We start from the raw sequence: 27,486 nt of genomic DNA on the forward strand, positions 1-27,486 counted from the left end.
TGCTCTTACACTAGTAAAATTGTCTAAAGAAACTATAGGGCAATGGTGCTTTATTTAGTGATGATTTTTGTTTATCATATTTGTTCTGGCTTAATTTGTAGTTTGAAATACAATTATGATTCTTAAATATTTAGAGCCAGGATGAATCAGATCTGCTGCTTATTTTGTATGAAATGCATTGTTCATTTCTACGAGTTCTGTATTTTCAGGTTTTTTTTTTTTTTTAAGCTGTTGACTTGTATGTTGATTGTATTAAAGTGTGAAGTCATACAAAAATCATTGGTGTTCATTATGTGCTTTGCTTGAGCTCAGATCAAAATATTTGAAGAAAGAAACTTTATTTTTGCAATTTAAGTACAGTTTTTATGCATGAAATACTTCAATATGTTATGTATATGGGAACTTCTGCAGCTTGATGCCTCCTGCTTTCCTAGCAGTGATGGTGAGCATTTGAAAGAGTATGTTTGTGTATTTTTAAATATAAATATAGAACTGTTCTTTTCAGCCCAAGTTGCTAAGTAATATTTCATATGTGTGATTATAATAATAATAGATTTCATAATTCTTTTGACCACTCATGAATAATGAATATGTACTGCTCGCAAAAAAAAATTTAAAATTAAAATCTTTAACAGTCAGGCATGATGGCTCACTCTTGTAATTCCAGTGATTTGGGAGGCAGGAAGATCATGAGTTCAAGGTCAGCCTGGGTAACTTAGAGAGACCTTGCCTCAAAGTAAAACATAAAAAGGGCTAGGGATGTAGCTCAATGGTAGAACACCTCTGTATTCAATTCCCAGCACAAAAATAAATAAATAAATAAACAAACAACAAACTTACAGGCATTGTAATCAAAAAATGTTTTCACACTTTGTGGGGAAATTATATTTGTGTATCATTTTTCACTTTATTTACTCAAAATTGTACTGACTTTGTTATATCCCCAGTGTTATGTTAGTTATATGTATAATAAAAACATCTAGGTATTTTAGCAATTTGTTTCATATCAAATGAGGACTCCAGTCTGGCCTTTTTAAGATTAATAAAGAAAAAGTTTTGCTTAATTATGTGGCACATGTAAATTAAACACTTTCCTCCATTACTCAGTGGACCTCATACCAGTAGACATTCTATTAGCAACTTGTTTAATCAGAAAATGTTACTAAAATTTAACATGAGTAAAATTTTGGCAGTAAGTTTATATCTGCCAAAATATGATTATGAAAATGAGTTGGTCCCTAATAAACAAATCTACAAATGGGGTTAAGGATCAAGCCCACTTTTACTATGAACGAACCCAATATCATAAAAGACATTTTTAAAATAAAAGAAATAATTCAAGTGACCCAAACACATAAATATTTTTATTCCTGAGATTAACTACATGAACATCCATAGTAGGATTGTTTGGATTCTAATAATCTTAGGTTAGGATCATTAGAAGCAGTGTATGAAGGAAATAAAGCACCGGACCTTAGAAAAAGTTGCTCATAATGAAAAGAATAAAGCTAAAACTGCCACTCAAGAGAGTGGACAGTGCCTCCTTTCGCTGGTAACAAGCCAAAAGCAAGTCCAAGATGTGCCTGTGTCAAAATTATTCAAGTCCATTCCTTATCACTCGTTTCCACTTGGAAGGATAATACAGATATTCTATTAGTGATTCTAGTAATTTTGATGTGGCACCATTCTAGAAAATATCTAATTGATATGTTTACCAATCTTATATACACACACATATGTACACAGAAACAGTCTTGGAGATAATTCTGAAAGGAAAGGAAAGAGATAATCAGAGTTCACAGTTCATACAAATGCATACCACCCAGCTCAATGGAAAGCCATGTGTCCCAGAATGCACAGAAGGTAGTCAATGTTCCAGAGAGTGTCACTGTCAGCTCTGGTGATCTGATTTTTGAGTGGTGTTGACCCTAACACGCTTTTCCAGTTCCAATAAGTTTTGGTAAAACCTTTCAGCAGTGTCTTCATCTATGTCCATCTGAAAAAGAAGCCAAAAAAAACAATGACAAGAAAGAAGAAAAAATAAAACAAATACATGTGTATAAAAGGATGACATTCTACATATGTAAGAGAACTAAAAACAAAGGAGTTAGAAGAAAAGGGCATGGTGGCTGCCATGTGAGGATTATTAGGAAACCGAGACTATAAAAATTCTCATTTGAACTTCAACACTCACCAAATCTACTGCTGCTCACCTTAAACAGTAAGACTGAAATATCTGAGTATTGCTATCTACCCTAACTCCCCTGTTTCAGTTACAGAAGATACCAATGATGAAAGAAAAGCACAAAAGAGGAAAATCGAGAGAATTCAGAATTTCCAACAGCGATTCCCGAGATCCATCTTCTTTTCTAAAGGAGCCCTTGTTTTTGCTGAGCTCACAGTTGTCCAGACGAAAGATTACCTATTTCCTACTTCCAAGGAAGCTATGGGTTCCATGTAACACTGTTCTGCCCAATGGGATGTATGTGCTCACTGAAGAGACCTGGAGTCTCTTCAAAAGAATAGGGCATCCCTTTTCTTCCTTCTTGCATACTGTTTATTTTAACCAGAAGGGTGAGGGCCATACGCTAAGGACAGCAGATCAATAACAATAGGATGCCTGGATGCCTGACAATTTGTGGAGCTGCCGTGCCAACCTGAGGCTGCCTTTTTCCAAACTGCTTTTACCTGAAAGAAATCTAAGATTCTATCTTATTTAATTTACTGTAATTTTAAATTCTTGTGTTTAAATAGAAAATTCCATTTTTGCTATTTTTTGTTAGTGCATTATTGTTCCACAGAACAATGGGGTTCATGTTGACATAATCATATAAGTATGGCGTCTAATTTGTTCCACTCCAGTTGCCCAATACTTCCCCTTTGCCTTCCCTTCTCCTTCCCTCTGTTTCTTTTTCTCTACTCTATAGGTCTTACTTCTGTTTATCTATAGTTTTCTTAAAATTTTAATTAGTGTTTTATGAATATACATAAAGGTGAAATTCATTGTGGTATATTCTTACATGTACACAGCATAATGTGGTCAGTGTCATTTGGCATTTCTTCTTTTTTTCACATTCTTCCTCTCCTTTATTCCCCCTCCTCTGCTACACTGATCTTCCTTCTATTTTCCTGGGATTCCCTCCCACACACACTTTCCTCTCCCTTCTCATTCCCCTTCCTTTGCTTTCACTGATCTCCCTTCTATTTTCTATTTTTCTGAACTTTATGTCATGCTACTGACATATGGACAAAGATCAATGCCAAGTATCTGACTTACTGAGATGACTTGTTTTATCTCTTTTATTATCACCCTTCCCCCCCCCCTTAGTTAGGTCTAGTTTCTATATATAAGGAAAAACATTCAACCCTTGACTTTGAGTCTGACTTATTTCACTAAGCCTTATATTCTCTAGTTACATCCACTTACCAATAAATGTCAAATTTTCATTCTTCTTTATGGCCAAGTAAAACTCCATTGTGTATATGTACCAAATTTTCTTTATCCATTTATCACCTGGACTGATTCCCTAACTTGGTTACTGAGCTACTATAAACATGTATGTGCCTGTATCACTATAGTATGCTGATTTCAGTTCTTTTGAATAAACACAAAGGAGTGGGATAACTGGGTCATACAGTCATTCTATTCCTGGTCTTTTGAGGAATCGCCATACTTTGTCCTAGAATGGTTGTACTGATTTGCTGTCCCACCAACAATGTATGAGTTTACCTTTTCCCCCACATCCTCACCTGCATTTATTATTTGTATTCTTGATGATTGCTATTCTAATTAGAGTGATATGAAATCTCAATGTAGTTTTGATTTGCATTTCCCTGACTGACAAAGGTACCAAAAACATACACTGAAAAAAAGAAAGCCTTTTTAACAAAAGGTGCTGGGTATCCATATGTGGATGAAGGAAACTAGATCCCTACCTTTCACTCTGCACAAAAGTCAATTCAAAGCAGATCAAAGACCGGGAATTAGACAAGAAACTGAAACTGCTAGAAGAAAACATAGGTTCAACATGCTGACATTGGCAAAGCCACTAAAACCAAGGATCAATAAGTGCAATGACATCAAATTAAAAGCTTCTGCACAGCAAAGAAAACAATTAAGAGTATGAAGAGAGAGCCTACAGAACAGGAAAAGATCTTTGTCACCTGCCCTTCCAACAAGGGATTAATATGCAGAATTAATTTATAAGAATTCAAAAAAACTTAATGCAAAAAACAACAACAAAAACCTAATTAATAAATGGGAAAAAGAACTAAACAGACACTTCTCTAAAGAAGAAATACAAATGGCCAACAAATACATTAAAACATATTCAGCATCCCTAGCAACCAGGGAAATATAATCAATAATATTATTCTAACTGATATAATGTATGTAAAACACTTTCAGCCTCTATAAAACAATGATAGTTCTTTTTTAAGGGAATGCAGAGCTTAAAATTTAAAAACAGGTTCTTTCTTCACACAATTGAAAAACTAACAATTAAAAAAACTATTTAACACTTTAGAAATGACATTTATATTCATTCAACCACATTACAATTTTTTCCATATTAGAACTGGAAGAGGCATTAGAGATCTCTTCTAGTCCAGCCTTAACTTAAAACAAAGACTAAAGCTGACATCCATGAATTAAAACATTTTCTTCCATTATTTCCATAAAATGCTAATGAATTACTTTAGTTTGCAGAATTAAATGCTTTCTCCCCTTGAGAAAAAAACTATTCCCTCTATATTACTATATACTATACTAAATTCAGATAATCTCTATAACCTTGAAAATAAACTAATTAACTTACAATAGAGTTCCCCCAAAATGTATTCTTTGGAATGCTGAGGGGAACATAAAATCTAAGGGAAAAAAATTCACATCGTCAAGAACAATTTGGAAAAACCAGGATTAAACATGTCACATACACATTTCTGAACTATTTGAACTTCTGAAAGCCTTTCATGGACTAATGTGCATTGTGGATGTCTTAGAAAGGGAATAATATGAAGCATCACTCAAATTTACTTGTTCAAAGAAATGCTTTTTGCAAATGTTCTCAAGAAACTAATATCTCACAGAACATATTTTGAAAAACACATAAGATTTGTTTTTAGTAAGCAGATAGCATGGGAACCAGTGAACATGGATCTCCTCAGACCTCATACTACTGAGTTACAGACAAAGATCACTGCTACTTATCTGACTTGCCTAAGATGACTTACTTACCTCCCTCTAGTTTTATTTTATGCCAATGCCTCCTCACAATAAGACAGGCAGATGGGAGGCTGAAATAGACCTTACTCATGACAAAGTACAACAGTTCTTGCAGTTCAAAATAAATTCCCCATGCTTGATTTCTTTTAAGATTATACAGAGTCCAAAAAAGAAATACAATATTGATTTTTTTTTCTGTAGTCCATCCCTTTCTTTTCAAAACATTGATCTATTATTAAAGCTGATAATTGTTGTAAACAGAACTGAATACTCAAATGGAAATTAACTACACATAGAGATTCCTATTTTAGGGCTGGGATGTAGCTCAGTGGCAAAGCGTCTGCCTTGCATTCGCAAAGCCCTAGGTTCGACCCCCAGTTCCAAAAAAGACAAAAAAAAGAACCCCACCAAAAAAAAAAAAAATAAGATTAAAAAAAAAGAGAGAGAATTCCTATTTTACCTAACTTGCAACATATTATCCAATACCTTCATGTGTAAGATAACATGCTAAAACTGGGGGCATAGTCCTTTTCAGAAAGCTTATATGATGATAGGATAACCCAAGGATGAATAGTGTTACATAAGGAAGTCTATAATTTAGGGACCTGACCTGGTCTAAAGGGTCACAGAAGGCTCGGAGGGAAAAACAGAAATCAATCAAATGAAAGAAGAAGTATAAAAACAGTTCAGGTAGGAAGAACAGAATATGCAAAGCTCAGAGGAAGGAGAGAACACAAAGAAATGAAAACAAGCTACAGTGAAGCTACTGAATAGTGATGCCGTCTTCCCCTGAAGATGCAGGGAAGAGAGGCTGGGAAGGCCTAAGGCTGGAATGCAAGATCCAATCCCTCAGCCCAGCAGCTAGTATCTTCAGTGTGGCAATGTAAACAGATTTACCTTTTCCACTGTGACATAATTACTTCCAAAGCCTGTAGTAGCACTCAGATATTTGATCAGAGGATTGAGAGACTCTGGCTTTTGATGGAAAAGCCAAATCTGGAAAGGAAGAATATGACAATGATTTCTTTCTTCTGTGCAAGTGAGTGAGATTTACAATCAGCACCTTATAGAACTTCCCAAACAATTTCTAAAATCCTCTCAAATATCATCAGCTAATTGTTAAAATCTCATGAACCACTCATATATATTTTTTTCCTTTCCTTTTTTGTAGTTTTGGAGATTGAACCCACAACTTGTGCTATTATAATTTGAAAAGAAAAAAAAAAAGACCGCTTAATAGTATCCTTTGAAAACTTATTTACAGCAAAAGAATCATACTTGCTAAAGTATGTCTTTTCTCTTAGTCCTCAAGTAAATTTCCTGGTCTGTAGATCACAGTAAAATATAGGTCACTGATGTAATATTTTATTAATAGATAAGGATACACATGGACAACATTCAAAAGTTGTATATTGTAAAAAGTCTCCCTCCCTTTCTAATTTTCTAGCCAAAAAGCTCTCCTCTCTGGAAAGTATTTTTTGTTTTTAAACTCTTGTGTATTATTCCAAAGAAAATCTATTTACTGAAAAGCATTTATATCATTTTCTCTTACTCAATGGAAGGATAACATATAGATGTTTCATTTATAAAATATGGCTTGGAGATACTTTCAAATTATATATGTAGAGCCCCTTCATTCTGGTTTTAAAACAAACACAGTATCCCATTTTAGGAATATACTACAACTTATATAAGCAGTTCCAATTAAAGGATATATAAGTTGTTTCCAGACCCTGCTATTAGGAATTATATTGCAATGGATGGTGGAATATATCATTTCATACGTTTCAGTGTATCTGTAAGATAAATACCACAGATAAAACTGCTGGGTTGAGGGTAAATGCATTATTTAATATTTTGACTGTACTTGCCAGAGTCCTTACTAGCAGCTATATTAATTTACTCTCCCTTGACAATGTAGAAGAGTTCTCATTTCCATACACCTTTTTCAATATATATGTTATCAAACTTTCTGATCCTTGATAATCTGAGCTTTAAAAGTTTTCAATAAGTTTTAATTTGCATTTCTCTTAGTATGAGTGAGACTAAGCATCTTTTCACACAATAAAAACCATTAAACTTTCTATTCATGTAAAGGACATGAACAGAAAAAAAGGTTTATTGTTCCAACAGACTTCATTTCCTGATTTGCTGAAACTCTGTATTTACTAAGAGTGGCAGATATATATTTTTCTTCCAGTTTGAGGCTGAACTTTGGGCTTTATTAATAGTTAAGTTTCTGGCCATCCAATTTTTTTTTTTTTTGGTCAAAATTTTCAGTCTTTTCTTTTTGCTGTTTCTGCAATTAGATAAGGATTTACAATCTTGAAGCCATTCATAATTCCCCCATATTTTCTCCTAGTAATTTAATATTTTAACATTTTTTAACATTTAATCTCTTAGTTTATCTAGAATGTTATTTTGGTATGAGGTATGAAGAAAAAATCCTATTCTACGTTTTTTGAAGCATTTACTAAATAACCCACCTTTTCCCCACTAATTTTGGAAATGTCCTATTTATTACATAATAAATTGCTACAGTTTATGGGCCTGTATCTCAACTTTCTACTCTGTTCCATTTAATCCATCTATTTGCATGTCAGAACTATACTTGGTTTTTTGTTGTTGTTTGTTCGTTTTTGCAAGTGCTAAAGATTGAACCCAGGGCCTCATATACGCTATGCAAGTGCTCTATCATTGAACTATCTATCCCAGCCCATACTTTTTTCACTAAAATAATTTCCTTTAAATTCTTAAGTGCTGAAATATACTAAATCCTCTGCAATATACCTTCTCTTATTTACATCTAGTTCCTATTTTATAGATAATAAAAGGCTTAGAATGGGTCGGGGATATAGCTCAGTTGATAGAGTGCTTGCCTCGAATGTACAAGGCCAGGGGTTCAATCCCCAGCCACACACACACACACATACAAAGGCTCAGATGGGCTGGGGTCATAGCTCAGTTGGTAGAGTGCTTGCCTTGCATGCACAAGGCCCTGGATTCAATCTCCAACACCACAAAAAACAAACAAACAAACAACAAAAAAAAAACAAGTAGGTAAAAAAAAAAAAACATGCCCGAGTATTCATAGCCAGAAACTGGAGAATTGGGATTTGGACAGAGTTAATAGTAATTCTAGTGCCCTCACTCTTCATCACTGGGCTTTAAGTCTCTCAAGATCAAGTTCAAGCTCTCCTTTTAAGGAGACAAAACTCATCTAGAGATTGAAAGAGATTGATGCTTCTCCCCATGTGGTATGCTCACATTCTTATCCACACCCACCAGCAGCTACGACCATCACTGGCTGGTATTTAAGGTGATATTATCCTACCTATCCATATTTTGGGAAATTATAGAAAAGTTACAACAATATTTTTAATTGTGATACTTGGGTCATCCTATCCAAATCCTTCCTGACCCTCAGAGCCTAGATCAATTCAACTCAGTGAGCAAAGTCTGCTCCAACTACTCCAGTCCCCTCACTGGTCCTACTTTCTGATTATTCCTGGAGTAAGCATTATACGATGTCTTATTTCTTGTGTATTTTGTGGGTTTACTCTTTTTTCTAAACATAATTCTAAGCTACTTATTAATAAGAGATTATTTTTTTCTTCGAACTATTCCCCATTACCTCTGACACCTATATATTCTTGACCTCTAGACTTGATTTTCAGTACTATGGATGCACAGATGAGTAATTCCTAAGGACTACATTTTAATACTTATCCTCAACTGGCAGCTATATTAAGAATTAATTAAAACATAGTATAGGCCAGAAGCAGTAGTACACACATATAATCCCAGAGGCTCAGGGACCAGCCTCAGCAATTTAGCAAGGCCCTAAGCAACTTAGTGAGACCTTGTCTCAAAATAAAAAGCACTGGGGTGTAGCTCAGTGGGTAAATATCCCTGGGTTCAATCCCTGATATGAAAAAATATATATATATGAAATCACTTGCTTCTACAATCAACTTGTGTGCCTGCAATAAAGGTATTTGATTCTGCAATGCTTACCAAAACAAGAGCATCAAGTCAATCTCCTTCATGTTTCCTTAGTTAATATCAATTTGATCAAGATTTGAGAATCTACTAAAGGTAAACACTACAGTGCTAGGCCCCCATATTCCTAGGATAAAGAGCAAAACTACTGAAGGAGCTCAATGGAGTTAGCACACAAACAACTGGCTCTACTACAGTGGGATTTCAACCAGATGGTGCAAAGAACAAGTAACAAGTTTTATATTGTATGACAATTCTGATCCATCATAGAGATTCCCTTTGGAACTTTGTGTTGAAAAATATTCAGAGACTTTATTTGTGTTCAACATAAAAGAGTACTATGATTCACTAGTAATCTGCCACTGATGAGGAAACACATGTAATTCATTTTCCAGGTGTGATTTAAGGAAATCTACTATTTTCCTAATAAGGTAATAACTTGATCCTCTAATACCAGTAGGGGAAAGAGAACCTTCATATAGGGAAATAAAGATGAATTTTGTTTCCCCTATTCTTGTCTCACAACATAGTCTTCCCACATAGGAACTCACCCACCGATTGCCTAATTACTATTGTGCTTTGTTTATCTCCTTATTGTTTCACTGCTGTTTCTCCTCCAGTCACTACTTTATTTTGCTTTTAAAGAGCTGCTTCCCTAACAATCATAGCAACCATTGCCACGGTGGATGCTACACTTTCAAACTCCAATCCTAATGTTCTGCATCTATCCTGATGGTTCACCCTAGTCCTAAACAGGACCTTGATTATTCAGTTTATTCTCTTACTATCTCTCATTATTTTTTCAGCTGAAACTGTTTCTTTTACAAGTGAACTCATAATTCACATCAGCTAAGTCCTTATACAAGCTATAAAAACTCGAGAAACATACCAATGCTTCTGTTCCATTATATGGTGTCAAAGTAAAAGAATTTGCAAAAAAGCGAAGCTGAGAAAAGAAAACAGTCATTTTGAGAGGGTTAGAATAGAGTCACAAAAGAATTATTCACTTTAATATTAAGAAAGAAAACTTAAACTTCTGATTATGGAACATTTTTTAATATTGAAAAAAAATAAAGACATCAAAAAAGAAATATCAGTCTCCAACACTCTGAGTCAACTACTTTTAGCATGAGACATCTTAACTTCTGAACTTTTTTCTAAGCCTGCCCAATAAAGGGACATTTTTTTTCCTGACTCCTATCAGGAGGAACATTTCCTATCTGTACAATTTTTTAATGTGTACTAGAGGAATTGGTCTTACAAGATTCTCAAAATGCAAAATAAATGAAAACAGTTCTGGGTTATATAATATATAATCATTCCCTTATTGAGAAGCTTTTTATTATTATAATTTTTTTATTTTATTATTAATTATTATTCATCTCGTACAGTGCTTAACTGATAAATTAAACTTTATCCAAAGGTAAGTGTATAGATTCCCAGAAGAGGCAAGTCTTGAAAACTTTTAATGCTCATAAACACATTGAAAATGCAAAAACAGTCCAGCTTAACATTGCTTAACACAACACAGGTTTCCCAAAATTATCTGAATACAGAACTCTTGGGATCCATGGTGCATTATCAAAGAAAATGCTCAGATACTAGAGCAGTGGTAATGCTAGAGAGTTTGGAGCAGAGACTACATATAAGTAACATAAAAACCTTCCAGTTAAATAGAACTCTGACACATGCAGGTTCAATTTCTTATGTCTTTTACCAACTCTTAAATTAAGAAGTATTACTCACCAGCCAAATCACTGGCATCAGCAGTGTCCATAAAAATGGAGGTAGAATTCCATAGGTCAAATTGGTCAGTACTGTCCCTGGGCAAATTACACTCGAATACAGACCCTGGAAGCACAGAGAGGAGACACAATATGATTTTAATTCAGCATACATTGACTCAGTCCAGCTATAGCTAGTGTATACACTAGGTAATAAAAGAGATACATATATAAGCCAGGAAGCCAGGATACAAAGAATTTATACCCCAAGTCATCTCTGAAGTTGGGACTATTTTACTTTAAGAATCAGGTACTGAGAACCCACTATGAGAGGCACTAAGGCTGCATAAACTAGTAAGATAAAGTCTCTATTTTCAAGAAACTCACAGCGTAATTCATCACATCAATAGACTTAAAGACATATAATTCCTTCAATAGATGCAGGAAAGCACTTGACAAAATATAGCACCCCTTCAATTAAAATCTCAATGACATTCCTCATAGAATTAGAAAGAGCAATCATGAAATTCATTTGGAAAAATAAGAGTCCCAGAATAGACAAAGCAATCCTTAGCAAGAAGAATGAAGCAGGAGGTATCACAATACCAGACCTTAAAGTATACTATAGAGCTATAATAACAAAAAATGACATGGTACTGGCACCAAAACAGACATGTAGACCAATGGTACCAAATAGAAGACACAGAGACAAACTCAAATAAATACTGTTATCTCATTCTAGACAAAGGTGCTAAAAACATACCTCGGAGAAAAGATAGCCTATTCAATAAATGATGCTGGGAAAATTGGAAACCACATGTAACAAAATAAAGTTAAACTTCTATCTCTCATAAACTCAAAGTAGATCAAAGACTTAGGCACTATATCAGAGACCCTGTGCCTAATAGAAGAAAATGTAGACCCTAATTTTCACCATGTCTGCTTAGGAACTGACTTCCTTGATAAGACTCCTCAAGTGGAAGAAGTAAAATCAAGAATCAATAAATGGGATGGATTCAAACTAAAATGCTTCTTCTCAGCAAAGGAAACAATAACGTGAAGAGAGGGCCTACAGATTGAGAGAAAATCTTTACCACATGCACCTCAAAACATTAATCTCCAGAATACATAAATAATTCAAAAAACTTAACACCAAAAAAACCCAAATAACCCAATCATTAAATGGGCTAAGAAACTGGACAATTCACAGAAGAAATATAACTGATCAACAAATATATGAAAAAAATGTTCAACATCTTTAACAATTAGAGAAATGCAATCAAAATAGTCAGAATGGCAATTATCAAGAATACAAACAACAATAAATGTTGGCGAGGATGTGGAGAAAAGGGTATATTCATACATTGCTGGTGGGAATGCAAATTGGTGCAATCATTATGGAATGTGGCATGGAGATTCCTCAGAAAACTTGGAATTAAACCACCATTTGATCCAGCTATCCCACTTCTCAGTTTATACTTAAAGGACTTAAAATCAGCATATTACTGTGATGCAGCCACATCGATGTTTTTATAGCAGCTCCACTTACAATATGGAACCAAACTAGGTGCCCTTCAACAGATGAATGGATTAAAAAAAAGTGTGGTATATATATGATGGAATATTGCCCAACCTTGAAGAATAATGAAATTATGGCATTTGCCAGTAAATGAATGGAGCTGGAGAATACCAGACTAAGTGAAATAAGTCAAACCCAAAAAACCAAAGGACAAATGTCTTCTCTAATATGCAGATGCTAATTCACAATGGAGGGAGGTGGGGCTAGGGAAGAATAATTACTTTACATTAGGTAGAGAGGAGTGAAGAGAGAGGAGGGGGTATGGGAGTAGTAGAATAAATAGTAGGATAGTACAATGAATTAGACATCATTACACTATGTACATATACAACTATATGACCAGTGGGATTCTACATCATGTATAGCCAGAAGAATGAGAAATTATATCCCATTGTATATGATGTACTCTACTGTCACAAATAACTAATTAAAACAAATTTAAAAAAGAAAGGTATATTGCTATCCATGCTAAGTGTAAGCAAAATTTTATTGATATACTGTTTGTTGAGATAAAATTTCTAAAATCAATAAAAAACAATTTTAAAAAGTACCACAAAAGAGAAAAAAAAGAAGAAGAAAAATAACCAATCTTGAAGCTGGAGGAGAAAAGTAGAGCCTTATAAGGACTTGATTTTTCCATAGTACTGACAACTGAAGATCAATTTATCAATCTTAATAAGCACTTCAGATGTAAAGACTGACAGAGTTTAGTCCTTGCCTTCAAGAAGTTTCTGATGTAGTAAATACAGATAGCCAAACCTAAAGTATGTATTGTTTCCCTGTAGGTCCCTAAGACCCTTACCTCTAGCTTGAGATGGGTGTTTCTGGCATGAGAGGAACAAAGAGCTGTTCTGGTGCCATGAAGGGCTCCAACTGAAGATGTCTAAATCAGATCCTTAGTCTGGGATTCATCAGTTTAGAAAATTCTGTCTTAGAAAGACAGCCTCAACTAACAGAGCTTATGTTAATAAGAAGGGCCCCATGCCATCTGTAGAAAGCTCTGTGGCACTGGGATTGGTTAAAACTATTTCATTTAGTTTAATTTTTACATTTTACCTTATTTTAATACTGAATATTTTAACTCATTTTTTTTTTTTTTTTACATTTAATCTCATTTATTTCCTCTCAAATAAAAATTAGGGGGGCTGGGATTGTGGCTCAGCGGTAGAGCGCTCGCCTAGCATGTATGAGGCTCTGGGTTCAATCCTTAGCACCACATAAAAATAAAATAAAGCTACTGTGTCCAACTAAAACTAAAAACTAAATATTAAAAATAAATAAATAAATAAAAATTAAGGACAGGCATCATGGCGTGCATCTATAATCCTAGCACTTTAGGAAGCTGAGGCAGGAGGATCCCAAGTTCAAGGCCAGCCTCAGCAACTTAGCAAGACCTTGTCTCAAAATAAAAATAAAAAGGGCAGGTGATGTGGCTCAGTGGTATAGCATGCCTGGGTTCAGTCCCAGAACCAAAAAAAAAAAAACAAAAAGGCAGTGCCAGGGTAACACAGATCAATGGACAGATGGCACACTGACAAACAGATGCTGGAAGCTTTTTATCATTTATTTGGTGCTGCAGAGGACTGGTAGTACCTGACATGGGTCATTCACTCCTCAGAGTTCCTTGGATTAACTAACAATTCTCTGAAAAAAATATCAAGAGCTGGAACTCATCACCACTATACCCAAAAATTCTTCCCCAAAAAAGTATCTCATTTTGCCCCAAAGATCGCTAAGGAAAAGTTCTCATTCTAGAAATAGTTAGAAAACATTTAGTTCCAAATGAGAAATCTTCAAACAAAAATACAGGGTTTTCAACATGTAAAACTTTCTTTGATAAGCAAAAGAAATTAACAAGACACCTCTCCATGCTTAGTTACAGGGAAAAAATTGTGATGATCTTGAGAATTTCTATGTAGCTTATGTAAGGACAGCCTGCATTAATGAATCATTAAAATCTCTCAGGTAGCCAATACAGAACCTGACACTTAAAGTAATACAAAGCTTCAAAAGGAATTTCCTAATGTAGTTCTAAGTTTCTTCTCTCCTTATAAAAGCCAAGGAGGAAAAGCTTGAACCAAAAAGCTAAGAACCTTTTTTTTGTGTAATTGTTGATTGATTGTATATCCTCTTCTAAGAAGTGTCTGCTCAGGCAGGTCCTTGGCCCATTTGCTGATTGGGTTATTTATTTTTTTGTTGTTTAGCTTTTTGAGTTCTTTGTATACTCTAGAGATTAGAGCTCTATCTTAAGTGTGAGGGGTAAAAATTTGTTCCCAGGAGGTAGGCTCCCTATTCACCTCACATATTATTTGTCTTGCTGAGAAAAAACTTTTTAGTTTGAATTTATCCCATTTGTTGATTCTTGGTTTTAATTCTTGTGCTATAGGCATCTTATTAAGGAAATGGGGGCCTAGCCCCACGTGATGGAGATTAGGGCATACTTTTTCTTCTATTAGACGCAGAGTCTATGGTTTAATTCCTAGATCCTTGATCCACTTTGAGTTAACTTTTGTGCATGGTGAGAGATAGGGATTCAATTTCATTTTGTTGCATATGGTTTTCCAGTTTTCCCAAATAAGAGAGCTCATGTAAAAAATAAATAGATAGATAGATAAAGTAAGCTAGGAACCAATTCCAACAAGTTTTAGGAGAGAGCAGTATTAGCTAAATCTCCTTTTACTGTAAAAGATGAAATCCCAATTTTTACTTAACAATTGAAATTTAAATAAAGTCCTGGAGATCTTTTTTTAATGTTTCTATTAGTACATTATAATAATATGTAATAGTGGGATTCTTTGTGCATTCGTATGGGCACATAATTTGCTCCAATCATTCCCCAATAATTACCTTTTCCCTCCTCTCCTTCTTACTCCTGTTCCCCTTCTTCTACTATTCTGGTCTTCCTTCATATATATATATGTGTGTGTGTGTGTACATTTATGTATATATATAATTTTTTCATTGACGCATGTATTATAATCATTCATAAAAGTAGGATTCATTGTACTATAGTCATACATTTATATAGCATAATTTGGTCAGTTTTAGTCACCAGTTCTTTCTCTTTCCCTCCTTCCCAGAGCTTTCTATGAAAGGAGAAGTTAATATGACCTTGCCCTTTAAAAGGGAGTTTCCAGAGTACAAAGAAGCAATGTGACAAGTTTTTAAACATCTCAAGAAACATTAGAAAGAGGTGCCTAAGTGGACCAACACACTGAGCACAAGATGAAATAATAATAGTCAACACATGAACATACACAAGAAGATGCACAGACACCTACACAAATACACACCCCACATATACACATACACATGCATACATACCCACAAAAATATACACACACACACACACACACACACAGGTACCCCCATGTGTATGCATGCACACAAGCACACCTTATATTCACAAACACCCATAAATATATGGGTGTGTGAATGCATGCACACACATACACATATAAATATCCTCACACTCTGAGCACACAGCACTTCTGTGATGGCTTCATACTGATCGCCTCATTCCACTCTCCTAACAAATCCATGAGGCAGACATTTATTATCCCTATTTTTTCAGGAGGGAAAACTGAGGCATAAGGAGATAAAATAATTTGCCAAAAATTACAAGAAGCTAGTAACAAAGTCAAAATTCAAATCCAGTTTTAGAGAAGATATTCTTATATTACCCAGGGTTAGTCAGTTTTTCAACACTGTAACCAAATATCTGATAAGAATAACTTAGAGGAGGAACATTGATTCTGGTTCATGGTTTCAAAGGTTTAGTCCAAGGTTGGCCGACTCCACTGCTCTGGCCCAAGGTGACAACAGAACCTCAAGGTGGAAGGGCATGGCAGAAGAGCACTGTTCCACTCATGGCAACCGGAAAGCGGAAGGGGCCTCAAGGAAGACGAACTCTTCCAAGGCACATCACCAGTAAGTCACCCCCTCCAGTCAAGGCCTACCTGCTTCTAGTAACCACCCACTTAGTCCATTCAAACTAGAATAGACTGATTAAGTCACAGCTCTCATAAAAAAATATACATGAGAAAGATCAGAGACTTGCAGTTAATATTTTAGACATAGGCAATCAAGGCAAAGAAGCAGTAAGTTCCAAACCACAATGGGTACAAGGAGCCAACACAACTCACAAGGGTCAGCTTCTCCAAAGAAACACCCTCTAAACTCAGATCCCCACGGAAGAAGAGCTCTGGAGTCTTATCTAAAATCACCATTACCCAAAGAGCATTATAACTATTGACTGGGAGGTAGTGCAGTTTAGTGGGAAAAGTCCAAACTGTGAAGCCAGCTGGCCTGGGCTCGTCTCTGAGTGCTGCCATTCATAAGACACATGAGATTTTTGAGTAATGATTCAAATTCTCAAAATTTTTTTGTTCTCATTTAAAAATAGTAATAATCAGACCCACCTAACTGCAACAGGGAAGACAATAAATAATAAACAAGATGAAAAGTAGAGCCCCTGACAGTAAGTACTTAACCAGTGGCTATTGTTATTGTTAGTAGTGTCATTCTCTTAACAGGTTGGAGCTCCTGAATACTACATAATAATAAATGAACCACATAAAAATAAAAGGTCAGGAACTAATCATCTCAGTTCCAGAGTTTTCATGTATTACCAACTCTCACTCTAAACTCCAATAGTAAGTGGGAAACCAGCCATATTACTAGGAAATAGATTGTAATTAAGAAACTACTATTCTGCCATTTCCATATCATTGAAACAGGCCTCACCTGCTGGTTGAAGTGCCTATTCAAAGCCACATTTAGAAGGTCAGTGGCGTATTTGGAAGAGCTGTAGGGTTCCTGGCCTTTCCTGTGCTGGATGTCTTCAAGACTGAAATTAGATTTCCTTGCATTCCGAGATGATGTCCAGATGAGTTGAGATGGATTATAACTGTGACAGAGGAGAGGTTCTAGTTCCCGAATCTGAAAGGAAAAAAAAAGAACAAAAAAGTATCAAAATCTGATGAGGGGTACAGGATAACAATTTTGAAAGTACTACATCTGTATACTAGAATTAAATTATTACATACATGGATTGAAAATGAACCAGGTTTGTCACTGATAGAGTGAAAAAAATCACAAATAAGAAAGAGAAGGAGGCTAGAATGATCCATGAGGAATAAATTAGAGACGTCAGTATTAACTCATGTCCAGCCTTAGAGGAATACAGATTAGTTACATATAAAATAGATATGTATGCATCCATGAGTTCACATGCACGTACTTATCTCCTTAGCAGAGAGGCATGAAGCAATTGACATCTCAATAGCAACAAGCACCCAGATCTTGTTTTCTGATAACAATTTTCCATAAAAGGAACCAGATCTCCTTAGAGAAACAGCTGTTCTAGGATCAAGGCAGAAAATACAAGAAGCACCCTACAGTGCCCAAAAGAAAGAAAGTGCTCTAAATGAAAGTTAGAACAAAACCAGGAAACTCAAACAATGGCATAAAAGTACAAGAGATGGGGGAACCAACTGAAAGAACCAAATAGAAATTGTACATCCATGAGTCCATACGGATATAAAAAGATGATCAAATAAAGAAAGATTTAGAAGTGGAAAAAGACATAAATCTCTATTGCCAGAAAAATTCCAAGTAATTTCTATAGATGATCCGTCCTTGTCCCTTCCTGGGACAAGAGCATAGAGCATGCTAGATAAGCTACACATCTCGTGTTTAAGTTTATATACATGTCTGAAATTATAACACCGAAGTGCTAATGCTGAAGAAGTCAGAAATCATGAAAATAAAAAATTAACTATGTATTACTGTTTAATAATGGCTCATCTACCATCCCAAACTATTGGATGCCAAGCACACTTCCAAAGACTACTTAGAATTAAGAATGGGTAGCAGGGCATGGTGGCGCATGCCTTAATCCCAGTGGTTTGGAGGCTGAGGCAAGAGGATCTTGAGTTCAAAGCCAGCCTCAGCAACTTAGTGAGGCCCTAAGCAACTCAGTGAAATAAAATATAAAAAAGAGCTGAGGGGCTGGGGTTGTGGCTCAATGGTAGAGCACTTGCCTAGCATGCGTGAGGCACTGGGTTCCATCCCTGGCACCACATAAAAATAAGCAAATAAAGGTTAAAAAAAAAAAAAAAAAGCTGGGGATGTGGCTCAAGTGGTTAAGTGCCCCTAAGTTCAATCCTCAGTACCAAAAAGAAAAAAAAAAATGAAATAAAATAAAAACTGGTATGCTTTATCTCAGTTCTATACATTATTTATGAAAGGTTACTAAACATTTTCCACTTTCTATCTCGATTCGCTACAGTCCTTGTTAAAAGAAAAATATATATATATATCAATAGGTTACTATAGGGAAACAATGTTTTCAAAAAGTCAAGTGAAATAAAGTGATCACCTTATTTATAGACTTGTTTATTTGTTTACTGGTACGGGGACTGAACCCAGAGGCACTTTACCACTGAGTTACGTCCCCAGCCTTTTTACTTTTTACTTGTAGACAGGATTTCACTAAGTTGCTGCAGCTGACCTCAAACTTTCAATTCTACTGACTCAGACACCCCAAGCACTGGGATTACAGGCCTGTGTCACTGCCCAGCTGATCACCATATTTAAATACTCAAACATTTAATGCGAACCATAAACTAATGAGCTTAAAAACAAAAGAAAAAAATCACTGTAATGTATCCATGCAAGCCCTTAGGATCATAGCACTAAATGTGGGTTTAGTTAAGTCTTTTTTTTACCAGGATAAAGTGTCCAAAGATATTGGTTGCAAACACCTCCTGAAGCCCATCAGCAGTGACCCTATCCTGTTGGGTCAGCAGTCCTTCAGCTGTGGAGAACATATGAATCGCTTTTCTGAAATAGCAAAAGACAGTGGTATGACTTTTTAAAGCTTCTTTAATTAAAGACACTCCCCATTTGCCCCACTCCCCCACCAACACATACACACAAGCTATAGCTTCCTTGAGTCTATCATGACAGAAATAGAAATATTAGTTTCTCAGACAGGGTTATTCTGAGTATTAACTGAGATACAAAATAAAAGCTTTCTTTCCCCAAATTCATGGAAATATTTACATACTTACCATTCACACTACCAAAAAGGAAGCCTGTCTCTCAAAACCTGCTTTTAGCAAACATTCTCTTCACCTCTTTCCAAATCAGGATAAAGATAAACTGTTCTGAAGGAAAACAGCTATGCCAAGAGAGAAAAGTCTACCTGCACAGTTTGTTTAACTGCTTAAAAAAAAAAAAAAAAATTAGGCAGGTTTGTTTTTTCACTAGGAATTTTTAGAGCATTGAACATACTAATATGCTGTTTTGCTATGCAATCAATTTAGCAGGTCAAGACCAGTGTTCTGGACACTGAGGAATAGCAGGAAGCAGGTTTATTGGCTGCAGGGTTCAGAGGTAGGTCTCGCCTAAGAATTCTTCCTCTGAACACTGAGTTTAGAAATATCTAGAATTTTATACCCAGTGTACAGGGGGAGGGGGAGCTCAGAGGTTCACAATCTGTAGAAGTCCACATAAAAGTAGTTTTGTTTGTTTTTTCTCTAATGTACTTGGCAGTTAACCCAACCTAGATACAAATAAATCAAGGACATTCTCTGTAAAAAGCAGTGCCTGGGATAGGGAGAGTTTTTCTCCCTTTTCCTTCAGCAGTTGGTTTTCAAGGATTTCTCCAGTGTTTGGGTTAGTCTTATCACACTCTGCTTCAGCAAACATATCTCCTGCCTAAAAACTTCTTTCAGAACTTTTTTCTGATAGTCTAAGAGCAATTATGGTGAGGGTCTCTAGAGAAACTTAATTAAGATTTCCTGTGAAGAAGGGGGTGCCACTACAATGTGGGGTTTGTCTGTGTATGTTTTAATGCAAGAAAAGCAGTAATTAGCATGCAATAAAAATATGTACTTATAAGTAAGTGTACTGAGTCACAAAATAAGACATTTCTTACTCTGGTTTATGATTTTGTTTGTTTGTTGCAGTACTAGGGATTAAACCCTGGGTCTTGAGCATACTAAGAAAGCACTCTACCACAGAGCTATGCTCCCAACCCAGGTAAACAGGTTTTTCTTTTAACATTTTTCTTTTTTTTTTTTTAGTTGTAGATGAACACAATACTTTTATTTTATTTATTTATTTATTTTTATGTAGTCCTGAGGATCAAACCCAGTGCTTCACACATGCCAGACAAGTGCGCTACCACTGAGCCACAACTCCAGCCCCAGGTAAACATTTTTGAAAGCCAATACATCAATGTGTATCGAGAAACTCCCAAGTAAACACTAGTTCTTTGCGTTTCTCCCAGCTACCAGTCAGAGCACCTGACATACAGCTAAGGAACAGCTTCCAAAGCAGCCTTTGTGAGCCTGGAGTCTCCCTGAGAACTCTAACGTAGAAATGTTTCTGCAAATAGGCAGCACACTCAGGCAGACCAAAACCCGACATCCTGAAACATCCAACCACTTGGAATGTCCTAGAGACCTAGAATACCATAAGAAGGAATGTGCATGAAAAAAATGAATGCTTTTCTTTCATGACCTGGTTGTAACACCTGCTTTCTATGATTTCATCCTTCCCAACGTTCCTTTGCCTTTCATTCCCCACAATTTAACACACCAAAGACAAAATTAGGAAAAAAAAAAAAAATACCTTTCTTTCAATCAATTCATCTAGAAAATGGAGATTACCTTGAAAAGAGGCCAGAGAAAAATGCTTTAATATTTAGCTGTGGGTTAGGCATGATCCCAGCATTTAGATACACATAGTCTAATCTTTGAAACCTGCAAGTAAAACATTAAGACAAGATTGTTAGAATAATGAAGACAAAAGGTAGTGTATTCTATCTCTAGCGTATTGAAGGCCCAAGGACAGAAAAATTTTCTGGCTAATTAAGATGGCCACTTCAAGATAAATAAATAAGACAGGGTTATAGCATTTTTCTTTTTTCTTAGCCCCAGTAAATGTTTGAGTTTTTCTTCTTTCTTTTTTTATCTTTTTTTTTTTGGTTTTTGTTTGTCTCTTTGTTTCTCTGCTTTGACACTGGTTTCCGTGGGCTCGAAAGTCAAATCTTCTCTGATCAATAAACCCTTCCAGGTTCCCAATTAGGGAGTGCAGCAACCCTCTCTTAATCTGCTTTCCTGTTATTGCAAAGGTTTTTTTCCTTGCATTTAGTTAGTTGGCTAATTAATTAGCTTACCATCCCCCTAGCTGACAAATAAAATTTATATCACATATAATAGATCTGGCCTGACCTATCACTGCTGGAATCTAAAGGCCAAGATGTCTACTAAAATGGAGGACCCACACGGAGGCCATTCAGCATTCATGGACAAGAACTATTTACCATAAAATGATGAAAGTTCACTGTCATACGGTGACATTATAAGAGCTGAATGGGGGTAAGATATTCTTGGAAAGTTCGGTCCAGAATACTTGTGGAGGGAACTGTAAAATGCTGACTTGAGAAAACTTTTTCATTTTTAAACCTATATAAACCTAAATCTAAGTGTACCCCATTTGAACTAGGCTCAAGATGAGTGGAGCCTCTTCTCATGGTACTCAAAGGTACCATGCACATTAAAAATAATTCCTATAATTCTATGTACACACTGTGTCTTCTGTGTAGACAGAAGGACAGGGCCATAGCTATTAAAACTGGACCTTGAAATACATATATAGCTGCCAATACAGATCACACATAAGTATTTCTTATTCATCTTATAAATAATTAACACTCAAAAGACTCTAGTTACTAAGCTGTTTAAACACTGATCTTATTACCATCAGTTTATCACACAAGGGCCACAAAGATAATAAATAGTTCCAGCTATTGTTTGTGGTTCCATTATCTAATTTTCAAACTTCCATCAAAGAATATTAATCTATTTTGCTAGGAATGAAGACAAAATGCTTAGTGAAGAGTAAACATTGCACTGTTTACATCAAATTAAGCTCTGGCTTCAATAAAAGAACAAAATGTTTTCAAAGATGAAATGATTGACACAGTTGCTCTATTCTGGATAAATGAGAATCACTATTTCTTATGAGTTTTAAACTGCACATATCTAATAAAACAGAGTATTACAGATGGAAAGACCAGGTTTCAGGGATGGTGCTGCTGAAGGGATCCTTCTCAAGCTCTCGTCTCAAATTTACTTCAGGACCAGAACCAACAGTATAGTATGTAGGGTCTACATAGGCAAGAGATCTATCTATACACTTTCAAATATTCCCAAATTCATGAATATCACTATCACCACCATTTCCTAAAATCATGCAATGCTGCCCATCCCAGAGAGAGAGATTTTGTGGACTAAACAAATACATCAAAGTTGCACTAAAAGTTGACGACAGACAACTGAGACAACTACCCTCTTCAATGTTCCCTTCTGTTACACAGCCTTAAATTTGTGCTAAATCACTAAATATCTCATTATATTACTAAATTTGCAATAGACTACCAAATATCTTGAGTCTTTGGAGGCAACTGAGAATAGTCCATACTACAAATATGAAAACTTAATATCTCAAAAGTCAATTATATTGACATGGGCCATTATTCACAAAGGATGAAGGTTCTTTTCCACCAAAAAAGGGAAAAAATAATTTATACAGGTAAGATAACTAGCTGGCTAGGAAGGTCTGGGGAAAGAAGGCCTGCAAATTTCTCTCCTGACTCAGGTTTTTGTTGTTGTTATTCTTTTTAGATATTCGTGATAGTAGAGTGTATTTTGACATATTATACATACATGGCGTATAGCTTATTCTAATTAGGATATCATTCTTGTGGATGTAAATGATGTTGAGTTTCACTAGTTGTGTATTCACATATAAACAGAAAAGTTATGTCTGATTCATTCTACTGTCTTTCCTATTCCCATCGCCCCCTTCCTTCATTACCCTTTGTCTAATCCAATGAACTTCTATTCTTCCCCACCCCACCACCAATTGTGTGTTAACATCTGTATATCAGAGAGAACATTTGGCCTTTGGTTTTGGGGTCTGAATTATTATTTCACTTAGCATGATAGTCTCCAGTTTCATCCATTTACCAGCAAATGCCATAATTTAATTCTTCTTTACGGCTGAGTAATATTTCATTGTGTATATATACCACATTTTCTTTACATTTCTCTGTTGAAGGGCACTTAGGTTGGTTCCATAGCTTTGCTATTGTGAACTGAGCTTCTGCAAACATTGATGTGGCTGAGCCACTTGTAGTATGCTGATTCTAAGTCCTGTTTGTAACTCTATAATGAATCTTCATGCAGTTTCAGAGGCTTGAAGACTCTCTAAGTTATGGAAGAATAAGGGGTATAAACATATCACAATTTATTGGAAAGTAGAACCTGTAAAATCTCCTTGTTTTTTTTTAGAAATATGATGTGACAGAAAACTCCAGGAGTTCAGAAAGAGAGAGAAACTAGATGCACAAAGGCCATAGAGAACAGGAGTGGGGTAAAAATACAGCTTTTGCTTCATAACTTGTGCATTTGTGACAGGGAAATGCAAATGACTATGAAATCACAAAAATAAAATGCAAAGTATTACTGTCCAGGAAATGTCTTTACCAAGAACACTTTCCTTGTATCTATCACATTTCCTCTACTGTGCAAGGAAATAAAATAGTTCCCTGTTTCGTAAAGGCCTCAATTATTTAAAAAGAAATGAAAATTAATCAATGTGGATAATACTATGGCTCACACATATTTTTACTGTAGGATTTATAACCTTTTGGGATCATAAGTTCCTCTTAGAATTTAAAGAAAGGATCCTCTGAACCCAGAAAAAAATGTACTGTGCACCGAGGCACAATTCTATGTGCACTTCCAGGGAAATTAAACACCCAAGGACTCTATTCCTTCATATACCAAATACTCATCAAATGCCTATCACATGACAATTATTGTACAGATATGAAGAAATCTTTACTGCCTGGGGAAAAAGATTTCTGAGGAGCAAGGAAGAGAACTGAGCTTTAGAACAGCCCAACCAGATAAAGTCACATGATCCCATTAGGCATATCACTCCTATTTCTGTATTAGTTTCATCAAGTGTTAAATATCAATACTCTCCCTATCAATTAGTGAATTTGTTATGTGGAAGAAATATGTAAAAATAGGTTCAAATATCAAAGGAGTTACATTAATTTAAGCCATTACAACTGACCATATATCAGGGTATATTCACAAATTTATCTTCGTGACTGAGAATGAAAATGTGAAGCATTGAAATGAATCTGAGATGTATTGAGGATCACTCTACAGATTTCCTCAGCCTAACTTCTTACCTGTTCAAAGTTTTCCTATCCTTTGATATTTTATTAAATATTATGTTACACAATCACATGAGAGAGAAATGTGACAATAGGAGACATACCTTTGCTTAAGTTCTTTGCAAGCCTCGAACACTGACTGTAAGTTGCTGACATCCACCTGCACAGTGGTGACTTCAGCAGTGGGGTAACAGGCCAACAGAGTAGCACGGACAGCTTCTGCCTTGCCCGTGTTCCTGCACGCCAAACAAAGGTAAAGCTCATTGTCTTCTGCCAGAAGCCTCTTGCAAAGGGCTAGGCCGATGCCACTGAGAAAGCAATTCAGGTACAAGATATATGTAAATTCAGATGGTGCTAAATAAAGGCATTTCTTTCTGACTGTATCAACTTGAGCTCCAAGGAGGAGTAGAGACAGAAAAAAAAAATACTTAAGCATTATTTAAAGAAAAGAGGAATCTGCCACTTTAATAGTCATTTGTTCAGGATGATGTCTCGTTTGTTTCTCCCATTCAAAAAAATCTCAATGGCACAATAACTGGTTTTCATTATGTACTTATTGTGCTATTCATGAAAGTGATACATTACTAGCAAGTGTTGAAAAGAGCATTTTATTAGCCGTTTCTTGTGCTTATGGTTTATTTTGCTGTCTACATTCTTCAAGGTCCAGGGCTCCGCCACCTATTTGTTAGAGTCTGTAAATAAGTCAAAATAACACCTGGCATTTTGCCAGGGGAATGTTAGAGTTCGTAAACAAGTCTGGATGGTGCCTGGCAAAATGCCAGAGGGAGTGGTTTGAGAAGTAACAAAAGCGAGCCATTAAGTGTGGAGATTCCTTATTGGTTGACTGATGTATCTAGTTTATGCTAATTAGATAAGCTGTGTGGAATGTATAAATACTGCTCCTGTCCTGCAATAAACGGCTCCCACTCCTGCTGTATCAACGTACACAAGTTATTCGTCACCCTCCGCTTATTTTGCCCAGCCAGCCGGGCTGCGGCACCTATTGGTATCATGGCCACTATAAGGAGTACCAGAAATCCCTGATAAGGGAATGAATGAGTTTTTCAGGAAGAGGCATCAGTGACAGGCAGGAGGTATAAGTCCCTCTCTATTACTGTGACTGAATAACCAATACAAAGAGAAAGAACTCAGTATGATTGAGTAGGAGGTAGCAATAAATGTTAGATGGGGACCAAGAAAGGGAGGCAGGGACAAGTATGCTTAGACTTTAAATAAACTACTTCAGAAAGAGCACTATAAAACTTCCCACTAGATGGCGAAAGCAGTCAGATCATCTGCTGGGACTAATGAAAACCGGGGCAATAAATTAACTATTAGAACTCCAAAAAGAGCCTGAAACCATCAGTAATATGTTGGCCCTACCAATACTGCATCAAGTATGTTATGTTTATTCATCTTCACTAAAGAATAACAGGACTTTAAATATAAAATTTCACATATCACAATATATGAAAAAGTCAATCCTGCTTTATTTATCCCCCGTTGGCAAAGTAGTAGAGGGCATACCGAAAAACTGTGCATGGCAGACACCTACATAACTGATTTAGTTAAATATGAATATGGTTAGATAACTGAAGCAGGGCAATCTTAAATGACATTTACCATATTTTCTGTCTTAATCTCTCAAAACGCCAAAAAGCAATTAGTAGAAAAATGGATTGATTGATTTCATCCTCCACACATTCTTTGTGAAAGTACAAATGAGAAGTAAAACAGTCAGTCAATAAAGGAGGCTGAGAGTCCAGGTGATCAATCTCGGAAAATTATGAGCTAATTACTCTGCACTAGACTATGCCTTAACAGGAATCATTTTTTCCTATGTTCCTATCATATACTCTGTACAGAGTATGTGTTAGTGCTGTGTGAAATGAAATAAGACACCAGCTCCCCACCGCGCGCGGGCTCCCAATGCTCATGGATGTTGAAATTTTAAAACTAGGAGCTCAAGACATGGCCACGTGCTCAGCACCGAACTAAACTTCAGGAATTCACAGTGTATATACTTCAGAGTGGGTCAAAGGCGTGTGCAGGGTCCGCGTAGGAATATTCCTTTTCCCTTGATAATCACAAGCAACCCTGACGACTTACTGGTGGTGTAGTTCTCCCTTACACTGCCATGTTTTAATTCAAAGCACCAGTTTCTGAGTACCTCAAGGGGCCAGCATGCCCCATACCTTGGCGAAGGAACCAGAGAATAGTAGGACGGGGTCTCGGCCCAAGTCCCCAAAGGAGCAAATTCAAAGACAGGCAACTGCCCGGGTTGTCAAAGGCAGGTCGCCGGCTTCTGCTCCCTCCGACCCCAGAACGCAGCCTCTGCAATCCCCAAAGAGCCCTCACCTGCTCGCCCCGGTGACCAAAACCACCTTTCGCATCTTCGCACACTCAAGAGCCGAGCAGTAAAGCAGGTCTCCACCTCAGCGTTCGGAACCCCTGCTAATTCATACTAACTTTGGAACCTCCCCTCTCCCCCGCCCCGCCCCCAGAGAGGCTGCACCCAGGCGCACGCCCACCAATGGGGGACCGATCGGGACTCTTGCGTCATCGGCTCCACACCGTGCCTGCCAATCTCAGTCCGCCGTCGGCGCGCAACGCCTAGGCCGGGTGGAGTGAGATAGGCCGAGGGGCGGAGCCGCGTGACGCAGAGCGTCAAGCCAATCCAGGAAGTCCC

The 27,486-nt window shown here is 36.4% G+C and overlaps 1 protein-coding gene across 5 annotated transcripts; it reads right to left on the reverse strand.

Annotated features, from left to right (window-relative positions):
- Positions 1-1,336: 1,336 nt before the first annotated feature.
- Hsd17b7 (hydroxysteroid 17-beta dehydrogenase 7) lies at positions 1,337-27,280 on the reverse strand. Of its 5 annotated transcripts, none has more exons than XM_015491910.2 (9): positions 27,156-27,280; positions 24,902-25,105; positions 21,211-21,303; positions 19,261-19,375; positions 17,276-17,470; positions 10,973-11,077; positions 10,116-10,172; positions 6,122-6,220; positions 1,337-1,996 (listed from the first exon to the last, which is right to left on the reverse strand). In XM_015491910.2, the coding sequence occupies exons 1-9, from the start codon at positions 27,188-27,190 to the stop codon at positions 1,892-1,894; spliced, it is 1,008 nt and encodes a 335-aa protein (XP_015347396.1). In that variant the 5' UTR covers positions 27,191-27,280; the 3' UTR covers positions 1,337-1,891. The 5 variants fall into 5 exon arrangements, with proteins under 5 accessions (XP_015347396.1, XP_048666070.1, XP_048666071.1 ...); XM_048810113.1 differs by having other exon boundaries at positions 24,902-25,033; positions 27,156-27,262; XM_048810114.1 differs by lacking the exon at positions 21,211-21,303.
- Between the last annotated feature and the right edge of the window lie 206 nt (positions 27,281-27,486).

The sequence above is a fragment of the Marmota marmota genome, unplaced genomic scaffold (genome assembly GCF_001458135.2).
Source record: "Marmota marmota marmota unplaced genomic scaffold, marMar, whole genome shotgun sequence".
Taxonomy (NCBI): Eukaryota; Metazoa; Chordata; class Mammalia; order Rodentia; family Sciuridae; genus Marmota; species Marmota marmota.

Bases quoted from the DNA above. Each gene is read 5' to 3' on its own strand.
- Hsd17b7 (XM_015491910.2), bottom strand. From the start codon at position 27,190: ATGCGAAAGGTGGTTTTGGTCACCGGGGCGAGCAG. The intron at 19,376-21,210 runs GTAATCTCCATT...TTGCTATTTCAG, and splicing joins TTCTCTGGCCTCTTTTCAAG to AAAAGCGATTCATATGTTCT. The intron at 17,471-19,260 runs GTAAAAAAAAGA...TTTTCCTTTCAG, and splicing joins TCTTTGGACACTTTATCCTG to ATTCGGGAACTAGAACCTCT.